Source organism: Nyctibius grandis, chromosome 19 (assembly GCF_013368605.1).
Source record: "Nyctibius grandis isolate bNycGra1 chromosome 19, bNycGra1.pri, whole genome shotgun sequence".
NCBI classification, from domain to species: Eukaryota; Metazoa; Chordata; class Aves; order Nyctibiiformes; family Nyctibiidae; genus Nyctibius; species Nyctibius grandis.
In genome coordinates this window covers 10,237,205-10,262,655 of record NC_090676.1, presented here as the reverse complement: position 1 = coordinate 10,262,655, position 25,451 = coordinate 10,237,205, and the positions used below count along the sequence as shown (strand labels likewise).

Here is a 25,451-nt window from a genome sequence, read left to right as displayed (position 1 = left end):
TCAGCTAAAAAGATTTGTTAGATGTGGCTGGGGAGGTTAGTTTGCTGGAGGGTGACACCGTGCAAAGACCTGGGACTAGCCAAGGCTGAGGAGCGGTTCTGCCAGTGCTGCTTGGGCAAAACCCATGTGCTTCACCTGCTGTGATGCTCCTGAGGGAGCTTCCATCTCCATCAAGTTTTGCTGGACTGGGGACTGTCTGGGGAGCTGGCATGGCTGCGGGAGGGAAGCCCTCCACTCTCACAGCACAGAGAATTGTTTGTTTGCAGGGTCTGATGTGTGCTGAACCAATGCTGAGAGGTGGCAATGGGGGAACAGCCAGCTGCACTGTCCCCAGCCAGTCACCGCAACCTCCCCACAAAGGGAGGCAGAGGTCTGGTCCTTCTTACAAGGACTGAGGGTTTCAGTAAGGCTTCAGCCTTAGTTCTGGGACTCGGGGCTGCCCATGGCACATGCTGTCCATAGCTGCAGGAAGACAGCTTTTGGTGGTGGTGGACTAGTCCAATAAGCAAGTCCGTGTGTTTGTGCCCAAGGACCTCTGGATGGCTTCTCTTTTCACAGTGACAGAGTCAGTTCGGGCTTTTCTCCCACACGGTCTTCTAAATGAGGCCAGCTGGTCTGCAGATTGCTAGATGACCTCCTGTTTCGTGATGGCGGGTTGCGGGATGGAGGTGGGCTGTTTTGCCACAGTTGCAATGGCTCCGGGCAGCAGCTTGTATTGCTCTGGTCCTGAGCCCGCAGGTGGAGATGGCTGTGGAGTTTCTGGAGTAGCTACAGAGAGAGAAAGAAAATTAGAAGAAGGCTTCGTGGACCTGGCAGCACTGGGATCTGTCCTCAGTCGCGTGAGGTTCAGGTGTAAGCAAGGCAGAGGCTCTGTGGCAAAACCACAGGTCCTAATGGCTTGTGTGTTTGCTGCAAGGCAGCCTGGACACACAGGCATGGTTAGATGCCCTGGCAGAGCCACAATAATGAACATCAAATGAGAGGAGCTACTGGCATTTTGACCTGTACTGGCCACTTTTTTTGTCAGCTGATTTTGTCTCAGCCCAAATTCCCAAGTGATGGCCCCATGTGGTGGCCCTGCATGGTGGACTAGATTCTCCTGTGTTTTTGCAGGTGGCAAAGTGAGGTGTGTCTGAACCGTTCAAGGGAATGGGAGCCTATCCACTGATTTCTGTAGGCACTGGATGGGATCATTCATCCCTCAATTTAAGGGCTGTGTAAAAGTTACATTCTGCCAGGGAACATCTTATTGAATCAGTTAGTCTAGCCTAATCTAATCTAACCCACCTCTCTGTTTGTCTTTCCCTCCTTTCTGCATAGGAATTTCTCACACGATCATTATCAGACTCTGTCTTGCATGGAAATTTCCTTGCAAGGTAGAAACTACCTCCAGAGGCATGCTGGAAAGCTCTTGGTTTCTTCTGGGAGCTCTCCGTCTCTCTGGGGATACTCACACATCTGCCCATTGTGCATCTGGGGAGGCATTGTGTTGGCCACAATGACGTTTGTTCCCAGGTTCTCCTGGATCAGATGAGGGTGCAGGGGGTGGTGAGCGTGCGGCGTTTCACTTGATGAGCCTAAAAATGTGCATATGACATTAGTTGCCACAATGACAGAAGGTGACAGTTCAGATGGGCAGACCCACTGCACCAAAATGTCCAAGGCTTTGTGCATGATCAGCTTGTGCATATGTGATTGGAGCACAGCCTTACCATCTTCCTTCATGGATGCCTTGGGCTCACTAAACCCTGCCTGCTGCCTGCATTTCCTCTCATACAGGATTAAGCTCCTTTCCTCCTGAGTCACATCTCCGTGTAAAGAATAGCACAGTGTCAGCTTCTCATTTTCTTTTGTCCTATTGGATGCTCCCAGTAGAAAATCTGGGACGCTCTTTCAACCTGACCTTTCAGGCCCTTGTGTTTTGATGACTCTCTTCTGAGACAGAGGAGGATTAGTGAAACAGCTGGCTGGTAGGATTTTGGGGATTGTGTGGCAAAGCTTGTCTACGTGCAGAGAGCTGGGAATGCCTCTCTGTACATAGATGCACAGCTAATGCATCTCTTTAGGTGAATAGAAATGGAGGACCCTTTGTTATCATTGCCAGTGACAGGCGGAGATGATTTTGTGTGAGTCAATGGCTAACCTGCATACAGGCTGTCTCCCCCTTTTTTGGGTAGGGAACGATGGTTATGGAGGTTCTCAAAGGGATGGTGATCAGGGAACACTGAGAGATCTCTTGTAGGACCCTCAAGTACTCACCTCCCAGCAGCATCTCCTGGAGCAGGTTGTCGATCTTAGCCATGCCAAAGAGCTTGACAAACTGGATCTGTTCTATCATCTGCCAGGTGATGCTCTGCAGCACAGGCAGCAGCAGCAGCAGCTCCCCAAAGCGGCCCCGTGAGTCGTATTGCCGGTCATTGATGTAGTCCTCCAGGCTGACCTGTACCTGGTACCGCATCCGCTTGATCTTGGAGGGGTCACTCAGTCCTTTGGCATCTGAAACAACCCACAGAGCAAACTATCCGGGCTGCTTCCCTAGGAATTGCCCTTCAGTAATAGCGTGAAGTCTGGGCGCGGGCTGAGGTGAGCTGTCTCTGATTCTCTGTTGTCTGCTGTAATGGACGTTTTTTCTTTATTCAGGCTGTCTTCTCCCCTCCCTCTAGGAACAGTTTGGCCCAGGGAGGAGACTAGGCAGCATTTCCACAACTCAGGACCAGTATTAGTCAGCATAACCCAGACTGATGGTAACCCTCACCAAGCTGGAGCATACCTGGGTCGAAGAAGATGATGGCTTTCAAGCAGGCATATTCATTATCGTCTATCTGCAGTTCCTGGAAGGGGAGGACCAGTTCGTCCAGGATGCGGATGGCCACGCGGTTCACCTCTACCAGTTCGGGGCAGTTGCGTGGGATGATGTGGTCGTTTCCTATGGACAAGCGGCACAGAAACCATCGCCTTGTCATTGCCCAAGACTTATCAAGGGTGACAAGGAGTTCAAAACCCAGGTAACCAATGCTGAGATAATTTTGAGGGTGAAGGACTTAAGAAGTTCCTCCTTCTGCCCCTTCCCTGGCTCAGGCTGCCAAAAATGATGATCTGTGTTGCCAAAGCAACCTCTGCTTACTCAGGAGTCACTCAAGCAAGGAAAAGCAGACCAAGGAGCAAGAGCCTTTTTCTCAATCACACCACAGCCTGCTTACACAAACCTGAGGGGTCAATGTGAATGCTCACAGCCCTCCAACTTTGCCACATGTTGTTGCCTTGATGTGAATGTCAGCCAGGCCTAGCTGCACCCAAAGGTTGTGCTAGGCTCGCTGAAATACAGAAGAGATCAAGCCACCACCCTGCAAAAAGGATGCCTGCAAACACTGAACCACCCTCTCCTTCACCCCAGCAGGGAAGCTTCGCAGAAGCAGATGGGCCGGGAGCAGAAGTGCACTCCTTACCTAGCAGCAAGACATCCTTGAACACCATGGACCTCTTGGCAGCTCCCAGTAACAGATGTTCCCCTGCGTGTGCTCGCAGCAGTGCTACCTGCAAGGGCAGGGAAAAATTATTTGGGTGATGCAGAGACAGAGACAAGGCTGTGATTTCACAGAAGCAAGAGAGAAAGCCCAGCACTCCTGTACTGCACTCAAGGATGAGGAGTGAGAGCCCCTCTCCAGTCACAGTGAGAGAAAAAGGTCAAAAAATGGTTTACTCCTGTGCATAAATGGCTATAAATCCAGCAGAATGAGTAGATAATAGACAGCACCCAAAACATCCCATATTCATGGCACATGTCACGAGCGAGACCATGCTAGACTGTCCCAGGACCTCACACCAGCAGTGGGACATGGTCACCGTGGGCCTTTTGCAGACAGGGCAACTCCTACCAAGCGCAGAACCAGGGACCGTGCTCTGGCCTGGGATGTGGGGAGAAGTACAAGTCACTGCTGTGGACAGTTGCTGTCCCTCTGGGCCATGCCCACCTCCCACGGAACTCACGCTAATGGGGACGTACGTCCGCCCGGCTGGTGGGGTCACCTGGTGCGGGTCCCTCCGCAGCGAGGGGCACTTGGGCCAGGGAAGCCAAAGGGATGTTTTTCTGCCCTGACGTTAATGATTGAAGTGTTTCATTTTACACCCTCCAGTGGCTCCTGAGAATGTTCTGAATCTTTTGCCCTCCTTCAGTTAAAAATTTCAGAGATTTCGGCAGAAACAGAAGTTAACGATTGGACAGCCTGACAGAGGCTTCTTAATGTCCAGCCAGGAGCCTCTGCTGGAGAAAACAACCATTAAACATTAATGGAGAGATTCTGAAAAGCGTGTCCTGATGGGAATGGTCCCCTTTTCCAGTGTGTTATCCCTCAGCATCTGGCAAAGCCAAGAGGAGTCCTACCCTACCAGAAATGCCAGGAGAATGTGTCACACATAGAAGAGCGCTCTTGTTGGAAAAGATGCTGATGACTGAGAGAGATATTTTTTTTTTGCAGAGGATGAAAAAGAGTTATGCAAAATAAACAGAGTGAAGGTCCTTGCAAAAAGTCTACATGCACATGATGCTGCAGAGCCTTTATCTATATGCCGAGATCTAGCCCCTCTCTATCGCTATCCAAACAGGGGTGGATATCTTAGCCGAGCTGCTTGTAATTACCAGAGCTGCACAAAACTGATCTTTCCTATCTGATGAAGCTTTGAGGAGGATGGAAAAACTGCGAGTCCCAAGGGGGAGCAGAGCCCTCATGTAGAAATTTCCTGCCTAATGCAAATTCAAGAAATCTCAGTTTGGAAACACCATTTTTGTTTCCATAAAATTTGCTTGTTTGAGCAGGGTTAAAGTAAATTACTTCAACACGACAAATCCATCTCATTCGATATTTGTTCTTGCAGTGATCAGCCTGAGATATATCTTTCCACTGTGAACTAGGATAAATATAAAAGTTGTAACACAACAAAGTAGAACTTTAACTTTGAAATGAAGTGGCTTTGCCCCACCAAACCCAGTACTTTGACATTTTGGTGCGGAGGAAGAATGAGGGGTTAGGTATGACCTTTCCTGTAAAAATGTTGGCAGAGATGATTCGTTCTCAGGCAACATTTTAATGGCAATGTAACAGCATTTCCCAACATTAAATGTTCCCACTGGACATGTCTTGACTGGTTCTCATGCCCCTTGGGAAGCTGGCTTGCATGTAGTTTTGTTCATTCCTGCTCCCTGGCATTTCTGTCCTTCCTCCTGCACTGCTCTGAGTATCTGCTGTCTCTGTTCTCACACCATCCTGCGAAAGCATCGATGCCCTTAATTGATTAGTTTTAATGCAGCACAGTCTTTCCTCTCAAGCCTTTTGTGACAGATTGGGAACTGCTCGTGGTGGGGGATGGCTGGTCCTAGCAGAAGACCTGTTTCAGTCGAGATGAGCCTGTGGAGCATGCTGAGATTAGCCTCTCCCCTGTGGGAAGGCAGGGTTCAGGCAAGGTCATCTTTAGGCTTTGTTTTCTTCTTTGAGAAATTTTGCAGCCCCGCTATTGTAAAATGAGCTCACGTGGAAATTGCTGCAGTTTGCAGTTATTAACCAGGTTTACTGCCTCTGTTCCAAATGGAACAGGGACGCAATGGGTTGTGCAGAGCTGCCCCAAGCCTGCGCTGGGCTGCAGCCTGTTTGCTGTGTAAATGCCATTTACCATTGGAGTCCATTTCAGTTTTCGTAATTTTTGAGTTGCATTTGCCTTAGGAGTTTAACAGATTTCTTACCATTTTAAACAATTTAGCACTTGCACACAATAGAAAAGGGGGAAATGTGCTCCTGTGTTGACAGCACTGAATTCCCTGTGGCTCTGTGCTGCTGGTGATTACTGAAGAGCTCAGATTTAGAGTTTAGGGGGTTTTGATCAGCTGGACACTCTCACTTTCTGGATATCCTTTTTCTTCATGATATAAAAATTGCCTCTAGGTCAATAGGGCTGGAGACTGACTCTAGCTGAAGAGAACACATGCTGGTTTTGTGACTGTACACTGGGCAGATTGGAAATACCTTCCTGCCTGTGCTGAAACCTGTGCTGGCCACTGCCAGAAGTGCTATACCCTGCCAGAAGTGCTCTCCCTTCCCTCCGGAGCCCCCCCACCATCCACACGTGCTGTTCAGGGCTAGGCACGCATCATGTCCTGCAACATCTGCTGCAGACCTCTGAAATTTAGACCTACATGGGACACATCTTGTATCTCTTTGAGGCTGCCTGAGATCCTGCAGTGCAGGTTTATAGAGGATATCCAACCCACTGTGCTTATCTTGGTTAGGGAATCAGCAAATGTCATTTTAGTAATTTGTGTTAAATGCAAATATATGCCTGGTTTTTCACCCTGAAGAGAGATTTTCTTATTGCCTTGGGAGCAAACTACTGTTCAGTTTCAATAATTCCCCACTAGGAGAATGGATACAAACATGTCCCCAGGCAAGCAGCAGAAAGAAAGATAGACAGGCAGATTTGATTTAAGTCTTGAGCAGACCTTAGGCTAGAAATCTGTCCTACTAAGTCTGATTGCCCTAAGCATTTGTAGAGCACTTCAGGTTTTCAAAGTGCTGCGCAAACTATAATTAATAAATAATTGACTGATAGACCCATGCAAAATGCGCACCTGATTATGTACCTAATTTGAGCTCAGTGTTATCATGCCTGTGCTCATCGCCTGATTAGCTGCACACGCAAATGGCCTGCGCTGGCATTGTATGGATGCCGCTCCCAATCAGCTGCAGCAGTCGGGATAACAGGGTGAACAATGCATATTTTCTTTGAAGGTCTCAGCTGCCTGGCTCTCCTTCGGCTCCCCGCTGCCAGGGCAGAGCGAGGTGGGGTGGATGGGGGGACTTGCCTGGTCATCCAGGGGCAGCTCGCAGAAGGCAGGGATGTACTTGGCCCACTCCACCAGCACCAGCAGCTGCTGCTTCATGGACTCGCACACGTCAGAGATGTTGGCAATCGTCTTCCCTCGGATGTCTCCGTTGATTACAGAAACCGGGGATGATATCTGGAAGGAGAGAAGAGATCCTTCAGCTTTCAGTGCCACAGAGGAAACATAGACAGGACAATCCCCAGCCCATGGGTTGTGCTGATGAAGACTCCAGCTTCAATGATTACTTTTTTCTGTGGCACACCCAGCTCCCAGAATATGAGGCCCAGCACAACTCATTTAAATTGAGATTGACTTGGGGATCTGTGAACGTGAAATGCTTCAGAGCTGAGGCTGTGTATCATCTTGGTAAAATGTCATGCCTTGAATAGATTGGAAAGCACAGAAGTGTTTCTAAAGCCAAGATCTTCCTCCCACCGAGCCAAGATCCAAGATTGAACAGAGGGGCCCGTGTAGCAGTCAGCCTCACCAGTAGTAAGGACACATCCACCCAGTGCTGCTGCACAAGCTACTTGGTCCCACCAAAGGGCAGAGGATTGCTTCCCCTTCCACCCTGCTCCAGAGCCAGTGTTGGCCAGACCTGCTTGTCTGCTTTTGACAGGGGACACGCAGGCTTTACTTCTCCTCCTGTCTGAGTCAGCATGAGCACAAGAAGTCTCTGCTGAAGGTAGCTTTCCAGGTCTGATGTTACTTTCTGTGAGCACCAGGTCATTAGTATTTGACATTACCCACTTTGAAATTCTAAAGACAGACTTCAAAGACAACAATCTGCCACCTCCCCCAGCATTTGTGCCCTTTTGGCAGAACTGCATGTGCAAACATGCCCACAACACAGGTCGATTTTTTTTTGCATGGGGAATTATTTGTGATTGCAAAGGCAAATGGGGCCTTTTCATTTGCGAAGGACAAGCCTGACAACTCTGCAGGTACCATCACACAGAGCTGGAAAGAACATCTCCAAACCAGGCACCCAGCTTCCTGCCCAGTTCTCACGCATAGCTGCTCACCCAGCTCATCTAAAAATTTGCCCTTAGTCACTACTTTATCCTCATGCTTCTGTAAGCAATTAACTCAACCCCATCACTGCCCTCCACCTGCCCTCTCTGCTCTTGTACATCATCAGATCTTCCTGCCAGCATTTTCAGCTTGGACCCCACCAGCCTCCCCAAGGAAATGCAGTTCAAATGCCACCTGCATTTTTTTTTTCCAGGTTGCATTGCCTGGAAGCTTTCCAGCTCTCGAGCTATTATTGAATAAATAAGATTGTAAAAATCTCACCATGTATTACCCTAATCAGAGAGCCCGGAAGGCTTAGCAAATAAATAAAGACCTCTGAGTGAGTGACCCGAGATCTTGGAGAAAGCAGCTCCTCAGCAGTATCTTGTTCTAATTAGCTAGGCACATAAAAGTTACCAATTACCGTGCTGGAGCCTGCCTTGTTTAATGAGTCTCTCTGTGCTCTGTGGGAGAGCAGGAGCTCCCCTGGATTTGTCGGTGGTTGTAGTTTTTATCAGCAGACCCTACTCAAGACTTACAGATGATGCCAGTGCAGGACTCAGAGTCACAGAAATGTCCTTCCCTTGTAGATCTGGTGACTTGAGACCCCATTATCTCACTCCTCTGGGAGCATCACCAGTATTATTTTTATAGGGTATATAAATATATTAGGGCCTGTGTAGGACAAGGTGAGAGGTGGGATGAGATTGGATATGCTTCCTGTGTACAGGATTGGCCCGTAGCCCTTCTGGCATATCCCCTCCTCAGGGAAGTGAACCTTACAGCCTGAGCCCTAGCCTGGAGCCCAGAGCATGGCACATCCTGTCCTGGAGCATCTCCCCGGACAGTCTTCAGGGTAATGTGACCCTTGAAGCAAGGAAAAACATGGACTGCCAACTCAAATCCCTCTTCGTTTTTCCCGGGACAAGGAGTGCTGCTCTCCCCAGCTCCCACGCAGAGTGGCAGCTCTTGCCTCCAGCACAGCCCCATCCTCATCACTTTTTCTCGCAGACAAACCCTTCCCGCAGCCTGTGCGCTCCTGTCCTGTCCTGTGTCCTCACAGACAGTGCCGATCTGATGCACACCATTTGCAATATCCAGATGCTTAAATCAGAGTCATCTTTTCAGGTGAACACTCTAGGAAATAAATTCTGGCAGTATGCTTGTGGAAATGGGGAATTTAAGCAAACATTGGACAGAATATCTGCATAAAACAACCATGAAACTGATTCCTTGTGAAACTGCGCAGGAAGCCAGAACCTGAAGTTCCTGACAGCCAATGGAGAAGGGAGGCTGCTTGCGTGAGGCCAGCTCCTCAGCTGGCTTAGGCAGCCACAACTCCTTGGATTTTGGTGATTCTACCCTATTTTCTTCCAGCAGGCTCTCCAGCCTCCATGTGTCCCATCAAAGCAGAACAGATTATTGCATATTATTACAACTGAGTTCTGGACCAAGGAGCATTAAAGGGATGGTGTCAGGTAACAAATGCCTTTGAAAAACAAGTGTTGAGTTGGCAGATAAGTTACTTAGAAAAGAGGTGGTAATTTGAAGACTAAGCTATTAAATACTCAACTGGCTCTCCTGGCCAGATAGTCCATGATGCTTTTATATTTGCCAAAGAAGAAAGAAGAGGTACCTGTTGTGCCAGGACTTCTGCCTGCAGTAAGATGTTGATGGAGGGCAAGCTGCTGTCTTCATAACTTGATCTCCGGGTGCTGATTCGATCCCGTTCGTTTTGTACAGCTGCAAGAGAGCATTTTGGCTGAGCTGCAGGTCGTTCGTGGCAATGCGCACTGAAAGCTAGCACACACTTTTGGCGTTCCCCTTCCTTTAGCTGCAGTTTCCCAGCTTCCCTGCCTGGCAGGGCAGAGGTGCAGCTGTGTCCGGTTTGTGATGGGATGCCTGCGAGAGCTGACTACATCTGCTAGTTCTGTTTTCACATTCGCTTTGTTAGGCTTTCCTGGGAGGGGGTTGTTTCAGAGCCCAGGCACCTGGTTCAAAGCCTGTACAGTTCCATGGGAAAGTTTCCTTTCAAAGGATCTGGCTCTTAAGTTTTTTGATGTCAAGATATGAGGTCTGAAACGGTGGCCATGCTCATGCACACAGCCCAAAGCTTATGTGTGAAATGGAGGAGTCGAGTACCTGCATGTCTGCTTTGTCTGTCCACATGGCTCTGTGAGCTCCATTTGGGAAGTTCTTACACTGGGTAGGTGCAGTTTGGAAAACTTCTATCTAAGCTACAATAAGGAAGGAAGTGCAGAACAGCTCCTGCTTACCTATCCAGAGCAACAGAGCGTGCTCATACCTTGTTGTAAAGAGAGTCCTAGGACGGGTTTGACCCCAACGTGCCTCCCTGCTTGGTCTAGTCTTGAGAAGGACCTGAGCTCTGAGCCTAGAGGTGGCAGCAGCCAGAGCAGAAACAGTAGTGCTGAGGGGGAGGATTTGCCTCTCTGCCTGCCACGAGGCTGCGGGCTGGCCGTAACTCACCACAGCCATGCCAGTCAAAGCCATCTGCTCAAATAAGGTATTGATGGATTGCAGGGGAAACAAAACAGTCCCTGCCTTAGGCTGGTGGCTCTCTGGATTGATACGTTCTCAATGTATAAATCCACCTGATAAAAAGCAATAATGAGGCTGGGCCAGAAGAAAAGCCCTGCAGTCAGCGGCTGTAAATAGGAGCTCTCAAGGTTATGCCGCTTGTTATCAGTAGCAGGCCCCCGAGTTCAGTCACGCCATGATGTTTTCCAAATGTTTGCTCAGTATTAGCTGGTCATGCACCTAATGTAACTTCTATTGAATATTAACAGACAGCAGCAAAGCTCTGGGCATGGGATGAGCGGGCGCTGTGGGGAGAGGAGGATTCCGATGTTCTTCAGGAAAAGTCAAGCCAAGTTCCTTGCAATACCTCGTCCCCTTTAACAGGGAAGAAATGTTCCTGCTCAGAGGTGGTCCCACAGGCCAGTATTCCTGGGGAAGCTGCCCAGGTATGACTGGTACTTCTGTTGTCCTCAAGGACCCCTTTTCTCTTAAGTTTCTCTTTGAGGTGGGGTGAACTGGAGGGGAGGACAGGGTTTAATTTCTCTGCATGGAACAACAGGGCCAAATGCCTCCTGGTTGTCCCTTTGCAGACATCAATGGGGTGAGCTCTGCGAGGTGCCAGGCAGCTCCTCTGGGCTGCTTCTGGCAGTTTTTCCCTCCACCAACAGGGCCACCTGTGCGGCCACCATCAGGGCCACCAACAAGGTTCAACAGTAGGGCCACCACCGGGCCACCAGTGGGGCCACAGCAGCCCCAGGTTTCCTTGCCGCTGTGAGTGCTCCTGAGAACCAAGTAGGGCTAAACAAGAGTGAATACTGTCCTGTCATGTCTGAGTCATGGGGACCTGGAAGGGCTGCAGAGACAGAGAGGCAGGGAAGTGGTGGGGTCAGCCTGGGCCATGCAGGGGGGTGGATATCTTTACTCATTTCATATGGAGTTAACCAGACAAAAGACTCCACCTTGCTCTGGGTACTTTCTGCTGTGGCTGATGTATCAGATAAAACTAAGCTCTCTGCAGAGAGTCAGCAAGCACCTGTATGCACATTAGGGAAAAAAAGGGGCAAGATGACAGCTGGATCTTTGCTGGACTCACCTGACCAGCTGTGGATATCATGGTGTCTCTGGGGCAACAGCACTTACAGCAGTTTTCCCAAAGTGTTTCCAAATTTCCAGGCCTTCTTTGAAGTTTCTGCTTCTCACTGATGTTGGGAAGCATTCCCAAATTGCTCGCACGCCCTGGCTATGTGGGAGCACAGGTGATGTGTGTGTGTCAGTGTGAGCGAGTGTGAGCTGAAGAGCCCCGGGTGTGATTTGTGTGTACAAGCATGGGCAGTTCTGAGACACAAGCATGGCCCTGTGGCACTCTTGTGGGCTTGTCTCTGCTGGCATTTTGAGAGGTGCCCTGAGAAGGGGCCCTGAAATTGGATTTGGGAGCACGCAGGGCCCCCATGCCTTGCCCTCAACTGTTGGGACAAAGGCTGCTTGCAAGGACTTCACATGGGTGGGAGCAGGGCAGGTTGAGCACATGCAGGGCTCATGACTAGAGGCCAAAACTCTCCCTAAACACCCCTGTGATGGGGGTCTGGATCTGTGTGCAGCAGAGCACTGTGAAGGGAAGATGGGGTTAAGCTGGCTGGGCAAGCATGCACATGGCAGGGACTGGTCTTGGGCTGCGAGGGCTTCCTCAAACTGGTGCTGGGGGGAGCACGGGGAAGCCATACTGTCACCCACCTTCCTTCTTCATTCCTGCTCGGAAGCACTTCTTAAGCCTGCAGTATCGGCACTGGTTTCTTTTGTCTTTGTCTACCACGCACTGCCTGCTAAACCTGGGAAGAGAGAGGGGTGTGAGGAGCAGCAAGACTGAGCCTGAGGGCAGGACAAGACAGAGCGCCAAGGTCCAAGATACGCTTACAGCAGGTTCCCAGAGGCTCTCCCTGAGAAAGGAGCCTTGGTTTGTGCCATTTCCACTCTTGCTTTAATCTGAGGTTTCTTCTTTGCGCTGACCATCTCAGGCCCCTGCTCTGCCTCTGGGTGTTCAATAAGGATGGGCTAGAGCTGACAGTTGCATGCAGGAGCTCAGGCTGCCGGTCTTACTCACTAGACACAGGATGCTCGTGATGGACTAACAAGCCCCATTGAAGTTAAAAGTGTGAGCCAGGAGCGTCAGAGCCACCTTGGTAGCTTCTGTTGTAAGTCAGATCCCAGTTAGAAGGGAGGAAGAATGCATTTATTCTGAAGTAAAAAAAAAAAAAGGGTAGAAGGTTGTTCTGGAGCTGGTAGGGTTAAGAAGTGGGTTTAAGTCCCTGCATCTCTCCAGGGCTGTGTTTGGCATCCAGGTGGGTCGCTTCTGACCTCTGGACAGCATCACTGGAGTGCAAACAACTCTGCAGCCACCTGCGCTTCAGAGAGGACTTGGGAAGCAACCAGCTCCTTCCCTCCACACTTGTATCACCAAATCCATTGCACATGGCGGGCCAAACACTGGTGTCCCATGTGTGTGGCTCTTGCATGCAGCACAAACCTCGTAGCCATTTGCAGCATGAATTTCACTTGCAAATTTGCTCTAATTTACTGCTGCTTGATCAAGCTTGCAAAGATAAAGGCGTACAGAGCTGGGAAAGGGCTCCCAGCCATGCCCAGTTCTGTAGCTTTTGAAAAGGCTTGTTTCTACTGTACTTTCTAAAGCCCCCAGCTAAGATTTCCCCAAATGGATGCCTGAAAGCAGCTTTTTAAGCATTTCTGTAGCACTTATATACAAGCCCTAGTCTCCAAAGGACTGGGCACCTCGGCTTTTCCCACTGGAGCTGTGGGGAGGGGACTCCCTGGGCAGCCAGCCTCAATAACCCTGGGGTGCAAGCAATATGTGCTTCATGTGCACTCATAGACCTGGGGCTTCTTTCTGTCACTCAGATTTTAGAGTCACGTTGCTGTTCACGCTCTCCAAGTGGCTGTCAGGCTGTCAGGAGTAACTCACTCAAAAAGCCTGAGTGATTTAGACCGTCTGAGCTCAGGAATCCTCAGTTTCCTCTGCAACTCTCTATGTTTCAGTTGCTCAGAGCAGGGAGCAGGCAGGTCACAGCCACTGCTGGCACAGGAGAGCCAGAGGCTACCACCAGTGACACAAGGTGCAGTGCATGAGTTGCAGGAGCAACGCGCCTGTCTCATCCGCAGAGATGTGCACGCTACGCTGCCCAGCTCGGGTCCTTAGATGTTCTTTTATCATTTAACAGGCAGCGACAGCATTTGAGGTAGATGGCAGACACATTTCCATCGTGTGATGGAGAAGGGCTGGGAGGCCATTGAAGTGCCCCCAGGGAGTGTGCGGGGTTTACGCCGCACTCAGAGCAGAGAGTAGCAAGGTGCTCAGCCCCTCTAATAAGGTTTCTGCCCCCCCGGCACCACCTTGCTTGCTGGTCACATCCACGGTTGGCCACATCCATTTGCAAAGAACCCGTGCTTGGCCCCTAAAGAACAAGGTAAGACCTCTCAGGGTCTTTCCCCAGTGAACACTGGAGGGCAATCCCAGAGTGAGGGCTGTCTCTGGTCCTTCCCAGCTGGGGGGTGAGGTCAGGGAGGGTGATGGAGGATGCAGGGAGGATGAAGAGGATGAAGGACCATGATGCTGCGTTCTGAGGGCTTTGCCATTCGGCTCCTGAGGACTGTTTTGTCTCGGCCACATGACTGTCCCCTCTGTCCTTACCTGCAGGAGTACATGTGGTTCTTCCGGACGCTCCTCCTGAAGAAGCCTTTGCAGCCATCGCAGCTGGAAGCCCCATAATGCTTCCCCGTGGCACGGTCCCCACAGATGGCACACAGCGCGCTCACCCCGATGGTATTGGAAGTGTTGAGGTTGGCTGCTTCTGATGGAGACGTGTCTGCTTGGAGAAGGACACAGGAAGAAGGAGACGGTGAGACAAACAGACAACATTTCCTAACTCAGTTTCCAGTGAGAGACTTGATTTTTGGGGGAACCAGGCAGCTGCAGCCAGGGTGGGCAGCAGGGGCTGGTCCGAAGGTGCGTAAGGAGCGGTGGGTGCTCCAAGTGTCTTAAGTCATTGCATTTGGAGTGTGCAAAAGCTCTCTGTGTGCCAGGGTGAGACAGCTCTTCCCAAAGGCCCGACTCCAGTGACGCCTTCAGACAAAGCGGAAACGCATTTGCAGGAGTCAGAGAGCAGAGCCAAAATTCCTCGGGGATTTGCAGATGCTTTGGGCTGCAGCAGCATGGCCAGAGAAAAAGCTGGTGCAGAGTTAAAGCTGAGGTATTACAGTTCAGGGTGAGCAGCTGATTTATTAGAGAGGTGTTTGTGTTATAGCACTGAAAGAGACCAAGATAGTCCTGAGCAGACGCTATTAGAGAAATGAGGTGACGAGCTCCCTTTGCTGGAGAGCCTCTCTGCCAGGCATGGAGCTCCAGCCTGCGCGGCGGTTCCTCAGGAGAAGACAACTTTAAGTGAATAACAAAATCAAACCTTTTCAGCTGGAAAACTCATATGGGCAAACACTACCCATGCAAGGAAGGACTGACCAAGCTAACCCAGAAAGAAAGGGTGACACTGTAGTATGGAGGAGGCTGTACACTGGGTATCTGCCAGTCTGGTGGCACCACAGCTGAGATTGATGTGTCTGTCCAGATCAAGGAGGGGCTGGCACTTGCAGGGCTCTTTTGGGAGGACAAGGAATTGCAGCAGCCCCTGTAGGAAAGGACATCTGAAAGGCTCGAAACCATACAAGCCCTACACTAAAACCCCTCCAGCAAGCCAAACAAACCTCAAGGCTGAAGGGATCAGCCCTGAATTCAGTTGATCTAATTGTCCCCTCCTATGCACATTTTCCTGTATCAGCGCGGGCGCATTCCCCTGCCTCAGTGGAAATCCCGGTTGCAAATGACACCCAGGATCTTGAAAGCTATAGAAACCTGATGGGATTTTAATACCTGAGTCTATTGGTCCCTGGTCTCTGGGTTTGGCAGGGACACAATTAACTCTCACCCCGGGAGGGCCACAGCTGCTCCCACTTGGCACCCAGCAGAAGGGGCTGGCTGCTATAAAAACCTTGGTCCCAGCAGGGCTCCGTTTGGCAGCTAGAGCACGAGTTCTAGGGGAGGCGAGGGCAATGCTGCCTGGGACAGGGCTACAGTTTTAGCATTTATTTTGGAGAGAAAGGGATAATGCAGCCGGTGCTGCACAGCCTCCTTGTGCCATCCCTTGGCACGAGTAACCTGGAGCGGATCCTGTGATCCCTGGCAGTGAGCTGGCACGGGGAAATCTCACACCAGCTCCTTCCCTGGCTCTGGCAGCAGCTTTCATTTCCCTGCCTGCTTTCTATCTTTCTAATTCCTCGTGTCCCTCCTATATTTCTTTCCTGAGGCAGTTTACTGCCTCTCTGTGTCCTTGGCTGGCACACCCCATCACGTAGCCGCCCTTCCGTGCGGGCAGCACTGCCCGTGCAAAGCGCCTCTCTCTGCTCCCAAAGCCCTCAGCTCCTCCCAAGCCAGCTCTGGCTCTCTCTCATCCCTGCGAGCAACTTGCCTCCAAAAACAGCCTTCCTCCAAACACATCCCGAGGGCTTGGCTGGATGAAGGTCGTTCCAGAAGGAAAGTTAGATTTCCAGTTCCAGGTAAAGACAGGACCAGAGAGGAAGGAAGAGCCGATCAGCCTATAATTATGTTACCTCTATATCTGTCACAGCCCAGATAAATCCCTTTTTAGGAGTGTATCATGCTGTAATCAGATGGACATAGAACAGGAAAAACTGGCACCATGATCAAAGAAATTACAACATCTTAGTCTAATAGCCAAGTAACAATGAAATTATTGCCTAATGGGTAATTTTCCAATTAAGTTTATTTTGTAGTGCCAGAGACGTGGGCTTCTGGCTGCTGCAGTGAAGTGGGTTTAATGGGATTGATCTGGAGTTAAGGTAAATAGAGGGAAGAAGAAATCCCACTTAAAATTTGAGATCTCGCAGTAGGGACTCGTGTTAGGAGGACAGGAGCTCCTCGAGATGTCCCCAAGCCTGTCTGAACGTGGGATGCATTTAGTCTGTGACAGTGGAAAATGTGGTCACCGCTGAGCAGACACCTCTGGGCTGGAGCTGTGGCAGGGGCCGAGCTCTCCCGCAGTCCTTGGCCAGACAAGGAGGTGGAGGTTTTGCGGGCAGAGGCGCAGGCAGTTGCTGGAGTGCCAAAGCAGCTCTCGATGAGACGTGCCCCTGGGCTGGAGCTGGGCAGAGGAGGAGGAGAGGTGTTGGTGCCGCCTGACCCAGCTGACTCACCCACCTCTGGGGCGTATTTTGTATCACGCCTGATCTCAACATATAAAATTATCATGTCCTTCTGCCCTGTGGAGCCCATGGTCCCATGGGGGCAAGTCACAGACCCCTGTGCAGGAGCATCTGCATGGGAGAGGGGCATGGTGGGAGCAAGACCTGGGCTTGCCCCGGAGGGTCCAGACAGGCATTGGCAGAGCCAAAGGGGGCTGCTCTTGGCCCTGAGACCCCTGGGTGGGCAGGACCAGCCTGGGGAGCAGAGAAGGGGCTGAGACACGGTGTGGCAGGGGGTTATTGCACAGGGGAGCTGCTTTGGCACCGCAGTGTCACGTCCATGACAAAGCAGAGCCGTGATCCGGGGAAGACGCGCACATGGTGTGAGGGGAGAGCCCACGCCGCCGACACAGCCCAACCGGGACAGGGGTGCCCCGGCAGCCTCAGTGATGCAGCAGGAAAGGGCTTGGGGGGTCATTTCTGCCACGTGCTTCGTTTAGTCATTAACCTCGTATTTAGAGAGACTTTAGGGGTGACTTGGAGAGGAATCTCCTATTATCTCTGAGCATTTAATCACCAGGACTGCTTGGTCCCCAAATGGGTGGCCAGCATTGCAAATCCTGGTGGGTTAAGTGTTATCCCATCCTCCTGAGGGGACGGGAACACTTGTCCCCCTGCCACGTCCCCTCGTCCCTCTTCCTGGGGGCTGAGCCTCCTGGCCCCGCCACACTCCCAGGGAAGGGGGTCCCACCCTGCACCCCAGCACTGCACGGGAAGGGCTGTGACCTGGGGGCAGCTGTGCGGGCAGCATTTGAATCGTTTTTCATGGTCATTTCCACCCTTGCCAGGCGCAAATGGCTTTCTGCTCTGGGAAAATCTACCACCAGCTGCTGCTGGGGTGGGACTGGCTCTCTGCTCTGGAGCCACGGGCTCGGTCGTCTCGGCAGCGTTCCACACAGAAACTTTTGGCTGGTCTTTTCTCTTAGTTGGGGTCTGGGGGTGGTGAGACCCACCCTGTGCTCAGCCCCAGCCCCAGTCCCTGGGCTGAACATCCAGTGGAGACCTCTCATTGCACCCAGCTCCTGGTGTGTGCCCGTCCCAGAGGCATCTGGGCTGCAGGGCACCATCCCGCCTGCGCCAAGCACAGCATTGCTCCGCCACCTCTATTTCTCCCTGGGGGAAGCAGAAACCCCCCAGTGAGCTGCTAGGAGCCCCCTACTGACACCCTGCCATGCCCCAGCCCTCCCTGGGAGCATTTTGGTGGCCGCCCCAGGGACTTCTCCTGCAGCCCCAGCTCATCCCACCACAGCAGAGGGGAGAAGACGGAGGGGACTTACCGTTGCCCATAGCCAGCACCTGCATGTTCTCGAACTCCAGAGTGGTGTACGCTGGGTCTAGCGCCGCGCTATAATCTGCCATCTCCATGTCTATTAGGGCTTTGGAAAGGCGCATTATCATCAGCAAACACGGGCCAGATTGTACCGATTCCCTTGTCCGAGGCTATTGGCCCTTCTGCCTCCCTCTGCCTTCGCTGCGTCCCCTGTCTGTTGTCTTTTATTTCAAATATTTCTCTGAAAGGATTTGCTGAGCCCAAGGCCTATACTCCCCAGAGGGGTGGAGGCAGGAGGCAGGGGGTTAATCTTTAATCATCTCACCCACTGCCGAGCGCTGCTAAGCTGTTTTTTTTTTTTTTTTGGTGGAGCAGCAGTGATTCTTGTTGACTGTTTATTATTGAATCTCGAGGTGCTTTGCTAATCATGGCTCCCGGGTGCAGGCAGGACCACGGCAGCAGGCGCTTGCCGATGAGTGAACACCTTCCTGGGCTATTGACCTTGATGTTGGGCTGCTGGTGTCGGTCTTAATTGTACCTGTGCTGGAAAACTTGGAAAAAACCCTGCCAGGAGAACAAGGTTGCTCTTTACTTCTGTCATTGCCTTCCGCTCTCCACCGTTGGTTGCCTTCACCCCCGTTTTTCCCTTCTCTTGCTCCTTCCATCCCTCCCTTCCCTTCTCCTTTTCTCTCCCTCCCCATCAGAGAAGGTCAGCGCCTGCCTGGCAATTTACACGTTGCTATGCAAAATAACGACGCACGACTCCTTTTACTTCCCTATAAACCGGGTTTTACAGGGGCTGGATGCCCTATAAACAGATCCCACTCTGCAGCCGTGCCCAAACGGCGAGCGGGGCCAGGGGGTGGCATGGGCACTCTGGGCATCGCCAGGGCTGCTCCTGCCCCGCTGCAGGAGCCCCCTGTGCCGGACACCCCCCGGCCTTGGGTTTTGACTGACACGTCTTAAAATGTTCATTGGGTGTTTTACAACATAGCAGAGCTTTACTCTGCAGCGGGATTTTTCCGTCTGCGGGTGCAGCTGCCGCTAGCTCTCTGCCACTGGCACCAACGGTGGTTCTGCCGCCTCGCCCAGCCCTGGGGTCCGACCCCGATGGTGCTGGGCGGGAGGGGCTGGAGTGAGCGGCACAGCTGCCTGTGCCCTCTGTGCTAACCTGGGTGCGCTCCTCCCCAGCTGACCCCGGGCACGTCACCCCTCCGCTTTAGACAGGACCAAGATGTTTCAGTGTAACTGCAAGATCAATGAGTGGGAATTTAATCGATCGCTGAACGGCATCGTCTGGGTGGCGCGGGAGAACCAGCAGTTAATGGTTCAGTATCAGCTCGCTCTGCATTGAAAACATCCCCATGATTTCGCAGCCAGCAGTGAGTGACTGAATCCACACGCTGCTGATGTGGGCTCCCAACTGGCTCGTGTTTGTGCTTCTCAGGCACCCCAGTGCAGCCCCGGCCCCGCTGGCACCCTGAGCCACCCTGGCCGTGGTGGCATCGCTGCCACAACGTGACACCAAGGTCTCTGACTCCACAACAGCACATGCCTTTGGGCAGCGATGCTAGCGATGATTTGTTATTCATATTTTAGGAGCACAAGGGATTGTTCAAGCAGCCCTTGCCCCCCGAAACAATGCCCTATGTAGCACTTCCAACCAGCTCTTCTACCCTAAGGCTACAGGTCTGCAGGAGCAAAGCTGAGCACAAGGGAGAGCCCCTGCTTTCTCACTTGGGACTGGAATAAAGGATCTTTTGCTGCAGGGAAAACAAGTCATCAGGTCTGTGCTCCCAAGAGAGAGGCCAGAGCTCTCCACACTCACGTGCCGGTGACTCTTCCCTTTGGCAGGAGCACTCTTGAGCCAAAAATTGCTTTAACAATGTGCACACTGGGGTGGAGGTGCTCAGGTAGAGCATTGCCCCCTCTGTGGCCTCATCCCAGGGACCTCCATCCCAATCCTGGCTGGGCCACGGTGATCCCTTTGATTAGATAAATGCTACAGACACTAGCTCAAATATGTGCAGGATTTTCCACAGCGTCTAGTACAATATCGTAAAAGCCTGTCCCGTTCTGCTCTGCTCAGCAAAACAAACCTTTTGCTTAAATAGCCTGCTGAGCAAGGAAGGCTGCAAAGGCCATTTGCTTCCTGGGCAGGAAGGATTAAGAGGGCCAGGAATAGACATCGGGGAGGCAGCGTGTGCAGGAGAGCGGCAGATAAGGAACGGGGAAGTTTGGAGAGCATTAAGTGGCTCACGAGGCCGGGACTGTCAATGGGACGTGGCGCTTTCCTCCCCGGGGTCGTGTTGACTGTCATTTTCTCACTACCGGTGTCCTCTATCACCGGTGCCCCCTCCCAAATCCTTGTCTCAGCGTGGATGTTGAGGACCAAACCAGCAAAGGACACCCTGCGCTTCCTTTGCCCCGGAGATGGGCTCGTGGTAGAAATGCATTGTCTGCTCCCCGGGCACGGTCTGCTGCAGGAGACGGGTGTCTCCCCGGGGATGCTCTGCCTGCGGAGTCCTCATCTCCCTCAGGCATCCCTGAGTGGTGGGTTTTGAGACAGATTCCCAGTGTAGCCATGGCCTGTCCTAGCTAACAGGATCCTGCAGCTGGTCTAGGTTGGAGATGTTCAAGTCAGCAGCTGGTTGTGGGGCTGATTCAAACACTTCTGTCCTACAGAAGATGTTTTGTCATTTTTATTACAGAGAGAGACAACTCGAAGCTGGCAAACCCCCACTGGTAGGCAAAGGCTGTTCCCAGCCCAGATGCTCAGGGAAAGTTCAGCTTTCAGGCCCTCTCCTCTCTCCTCCTGTCCCCATTTTCTGTGCCCTCCACCCACCATTTCCTACACCAGGAGATGGCTGCAAAGGAGACCATAACACCTCCAGGGCATGAAGTGTTCTGCGCCAAGTGATTATTTCATTTTTATCTGTTGAGCAGTAAATCCTTTCCCACACTGGCACACCATCACACTAATTCTGCCTTATCTATATATCCCTGAGTGGCAAATTAATCCAAAGCAAAAGGGGATTCCCTGAAAATAAGATCCATGCTTCTCAGTAAATGAGGATCAGGAATAGGCTATTTAGTAGAATGTTTATGATAAGGATGCCATCAGCTACCGTGCTTCCTAGCTCTTCATGTCAAGTGGGTTGAACAGGGTTTTGTAGGATCAAAGGATAACTGAGGTTGGAAGGGACCTCGGGGTCTCTACTCCAACCTCCTGCTGGAAGCAGGGCCAGCTGTGAGAGCAGCATGGGTTGCTCACGGCTTTATCTTGTCGGGTCTTGAACACCTCCAAGCATGGAGACAGCACAACCCCTCTAGGCAACTGATGCTTGACTGTCCTCATGGTGAGTAAATTTCTCCTTAAACACTGTCTGAACCTCTCTCCAATTTTTATGCCCCTTGATCCCCTCCCGCCATACACCATGTGAGGAGCCTGGCCCCATCTTCTTGATGCCCTCTGGGTTATGCTGCTGTGGTTCCTGCTGGCCCATTTCTCCAGCCTGCCGCAGGACAGCAGACCTGCCCCTCCAGTGTATTGGCCAAAACCCCTAGTTTGGGGTTGCCTGTGGACTTCCTGAGCAGGGACAGTGGCTGGCTGCAGCTGGGAGCCTGGGGCCCTCCTGCTCTTTGCTTTTCCCTCTTACAGCTCTGCACTCTAAAGAAACCCCCAGCAGAAACGCCAGTGCCCAGAGCCAGCAGGACCAACCTCGTCTTACATCAGTGATGCCACTGCTGCCCCTTGCAGCCCCAACTCCAGGTCACTCCTACCATGTCACTCACAGCTCCAAGGCCACTGCAGGGTTGGAGTAGCTTTTCCTTGGCGTGCAAGTGAAGCAGAGATGGGCTCGGCTCTGACACCCAGAGCAGGAAAGCCCTGAACCAGGTCGGGGCCCCTGCTCAGCCCACCACTGTTTGGCCGAGCGAGCTGTTGGGGAAGCATGAAGCCGAGCTACAAGACAAAGAACAAAAGTCCCAGGGGAACATCGCCAGTGTAGTCATCTCCACACATGCAAAGGTCCCTTCTGCCTTTTTTTTTTTCCCCTTTGAAATTTCAAATTCCAGTTTGTGGACAAAGTCCTGCCTATCTGAGAATATAGATCTCCGACCACTGACCAAACTCCACTCCAAGCTGTCCCGAGGGCTGCTCTTCCCCTTGCCCACGGATGCCTCCGCTCAGTCCCCACGTCTGCCAGGATCGCGCCGAAACTTTTGCACCAGAGCAGAGCGTTTGTACGGGCACAAAGGGGATTTTGTGCATTTCAACCTTAATGTCAGCAGCTCACTTTCTCCACGCGGAATGGGAAGGACCATCGTGAATAACCAGGTAGGAGCCTTATCACCTGCAATTCATTTGGGCAGCCGTTGCAGATAGGAAACAAGAAGGAGAAACAAGGGATTCCATTGTGCTTATACCAGCAATTTTAGCTCATCATTTAAATTAGGGAAGGGGGAAAAAAAAGTCAGCTTTAGAGGGGATGGAAAACGAGAGGGAACACGAGCTCGTGAAGGCAGAGCCACTCCGTATGGTTAACTGATAACTCCAATTTGCCTCTTCCCTCTCATCTTTTCTCATTCTCCCGATTAAGCTCGACTTATTCTCATGCTAATCATTTCTTGACCTGTTTATTCTGCATTAAAAAATTAACAGAGAGCAGTTTACTGCATGACTTGCTCACACAGAACTGCTACAGATTAGCAGGCAGGCTTTAAGCCTCTGCGCAAGACTTTCTGGTCTATCAGCCGGTCTGCACAGCTCGAGGGTGAGCTTTTTTTTCCTGTTTTTGAAGAACAGCTTTTTCTAAAGTCAATATAGATCCCCCTCCCTTCATACCTTAAGTATATTTGCTCTGTGGCTATTTCCAAACGGGAAAGATAAAGCCAAGGGCTTGTGTTTTGTCATACTTTTTGTAAACAGGGATATTTAGGCCACACTGTCAAACCCCTCTGCCTTCTGCCTCAGCGTGCCGTGACTCCAGAGCAGAGTTGTCAGTGTGTTAATAAGCAGCTCCAAGGAATTTGGCAGGGGCTGGGGGGGCTGCAGCTGAAACAACCCCCTGGTTCAAGCGGCGGATCTTTGCCTCTGCTCTGAGCAATCATATGATGGACACACGGAGGGGGATCTGCTCCTGTGCCTGTCCCCAGAACGTCCCAGCAGCAGTGAGAAGTCTCCAGGAGAACCAATGATTCAGCAGAAGTCATTTAGGGTCTGTTTGCCCCAAGCCAACCGCACACATCGCGTCCCTGCCCCAGCAAAACACTTTGTGGACGTGAACCAGAAAGATCCACCACCTCCATCCAGGGAGGGTGGGTCAGGAAGATCCAGCCCCGAAAGGCAGGAGGTGACCGCAGCCACGTGTCAGGCCCGTGCCCGGGCGAAGACACAGTCATTTTATTCATCCTGTTCAACAACAAATCACTCTGGGTGATTTATTTTCCCCAGCGCCGAAGTGCCTGTCACTGTGATTTGGACAGATGATGTTTGGAGCTGGGGGCAATGCCCAGGACAGGCGATGCCTGAGCAGACCCCGGACATGCTGTCACTGCTGAGCTTGTGACATGCCAGTGGCACCCCCGGGCTCCCCCGGCACGGCTCAGGGTGACAGAGGCAGCTTCACCGCCAGCCCCAGGCTATTTCTCACCAATGCCAAAGTTATCATAAAAGTGGCCAAACCAACCAGAACTGTCCAGGTCCCCAGGCCATAAAATCACCGTATGGAGAAACAAGGCACTTTTTGGACATGGGGAAAAGACACTTCAAAGGAGGCAGAAGACTCTGCTTGAACTCCTCTCCAAAAGCAACATGTGCATTTCAGCCGAAGCTGGGATGGATGTTGGAGCTGGAGGCAATTATTGGAGCTAAAATAAATAGCTGCTATGCAAAAGCGGTAGGGAAAGAACTGCAAACATGGGGACAGACAGAGCATGTCAGCATATACTGCTCTAGCGATAACGCTGTGCATGCCTTTCGTCCCAGGACCAGGAAGGGGTTTATTATCCTGCCTAACAGAGGCTCTGGACACTTGAGGAAGTCATTATTAGTACTCTTGGGAGCTGTTGTTTTGCAAGGACAGTAAGTTTGAGCTGTTCTCAGAAGGGCAGCTGTGCTCAGAAATGCCCGTGCGTTTGCTGGTGTGTATTTGCAGTCACTCTGCCTCCATTGCACCCCTCGAAAACAGCATCTATCCTCTGGGACCTGCAAGTTGTCACTTGTGACTCTGGAAATCTGTGTTTTTTACGCAAAATCACGCAATGAGCCCAAGGCCAAGCGAGGAAGAGGAACTGTTAAATTCATCTTCTTCCATTACACCACAGGCTGCAACTTGGCCCAGCTACAGCTCCCACTGCTGATCCCGCCCTGCCTCATCCAAACCCTACACTGCGAGCATTGCATCCATCCAAACCCCAACACAATGGAGACCCGGACACCTTCCAGAAAAACACTCTCCTGCCTATTTGGGAGGAAATCCAGAATAGCTCTGACTTTGCCACGTGCTGTTCCAGATTCACTGCCTATGATGGGAGATGCTCAGCTCGAATCCATCAGTTTAAGCCCCATTTAAATGGGGGAGCAGAAACCACGGGGAAGCACCAGTCCTGGAAAGAGAGTTTGCTGCCAGCAATGAGCACCTATTGCCTTCCATGCCTCGCCAGCTCACGCGTTTACTATGGCAGGGATCTCAGCAGCCCACATCTGGACCTGGAGAGAACTTGTTCAGCAGGTGAATATGATCCCTTTGGAACTGAAGTAATCTTGCAGCTTCCCAGGAAAAAAATCCCTACTGAGCTCACAGTCTGGCAGGGAAGTGAACCTCTGCCTTCACCCTTGCCAGCTGTTTGCAGGGCTTTTAGGTTTCATCGACTTTATACGTTCAGTATATACACAAGAAGCAGCCCCTGAATCGTTCCAGCTGATGGAGCAATAGGTGGAGGAGGAGAACAGCCAAAATCAACAAAGGTTACAAAGCAAGTTTGACTTTTTTTTTAATTTATTTTATCTTTTCGCAAAGGTGGATGCATCAGCACACCACGCCTGCTGGGAGGGACCTGCAGTCACTGCTGGGGCTCTCTGGATCAGCCCTTTCTAGAAATTAAGGCAAAAGGCTGCAAAGCTGCTGGGGGTGTGGAGGGAGAGCTGCAGTGGGGCGAGGGTGGCAGGGGATGGTCTGAGCCCCTGTCCTCTGAGGAGGGCAAGTCAGGGGCCCTTCAAGGGCAAAAAGCATCTTCTGGAATCTGACAGCCATGGGCTGCTCCAGCTGCCCTCCTCCTGTCCCTGGCTGGCTGGCAAGGTCAGCCCTGGCTGGGGAGCTGGACTTTAGGGTAGCTGAACTTCAGGGGAGCATGTCAGGACAGGGCCACATGTGTGTCTGACAGGAGGCAGCACGAGGAAGGCAGAAGGCTGCTCTAGGTGGGAGCACTGGTCAG

At 51.6% G+C, this 25,451-nt stretch overlaps 1 protein-coding gene across 3 annotated transcripts; it reads right to left on the bottom strand.

Moving 5' to 3' along the window:
* Window positions 1-625: 625 nt before the first annotated feature.
* HNF4A (hepatocyte nuclear factor 4 alpha) lies at window positions 626-18,142 on the bottom strand. Of its 3 annotated transcripts, none has more exons than XM_068416215.1 (10): window positions 18,022-18,142; window positions 14,124-14,301; window positions 12,155-12,249; window positions 9,522-9,628; window positions 6,851-7,006; window positions 3,447-3,534; window positions 2,771-2,926; window positions 2,260-2,496; window positions 1,455-1,577; window positions 626-768 (listed from the first exon to the last, which is right to left on the bottom strand). In XM_068416215.1, the coding sequence occupies exons 1-10, from the start codon at window positions 18,140-18,142 to the stop codon at window positions 626-628; spliced, it is 1,404 nt and encodes a 467-aa protein (XP_068272316.1). The 3 variants fall into 3 exon arrangements, with proteins under 3 accessions (XP_068272316.1, XP_068272315.1, XP_068272317.1); XM_068416214.1 differs by having other exon boundaries at window positions 626-772; window positions 1,429-1,577; window positions 14,124-14,298; window positions 18,022-18,136; XM_068416216.1 differs by having other exon boundaries at window positions 14,124-14,298; window positions 18,022-18,136.
* Window positions 18,143-25,451: the final 7,309 nt, after the last annotated feature.

Excerpts from the sequence above, each read along its gene's own strand:
- HNF4A (XM_068416214.1), bottom strand. The coding sequence starts at position 18,136 with ATGCGCCTTTCCAAAGCCCTAATAGACATGGAGATGGCAGATTATAGC. Across the intron at positions 7,007-9,521 it reads CAGAAGTCCTGGCACAACAG|ATATCATCCCCGGTTTCTGT; the intron begins GTACCTCTTCTT and ends CTCTCCTTCCAG. Across the intron at positions 2,497-2,770 it reads CATCATCTTCTTCGACCCAG|ATGCCAAAGGACTGAGTGAC; the intron begins GTATGCTCCAGC and ends GGGTTGTTTCAG.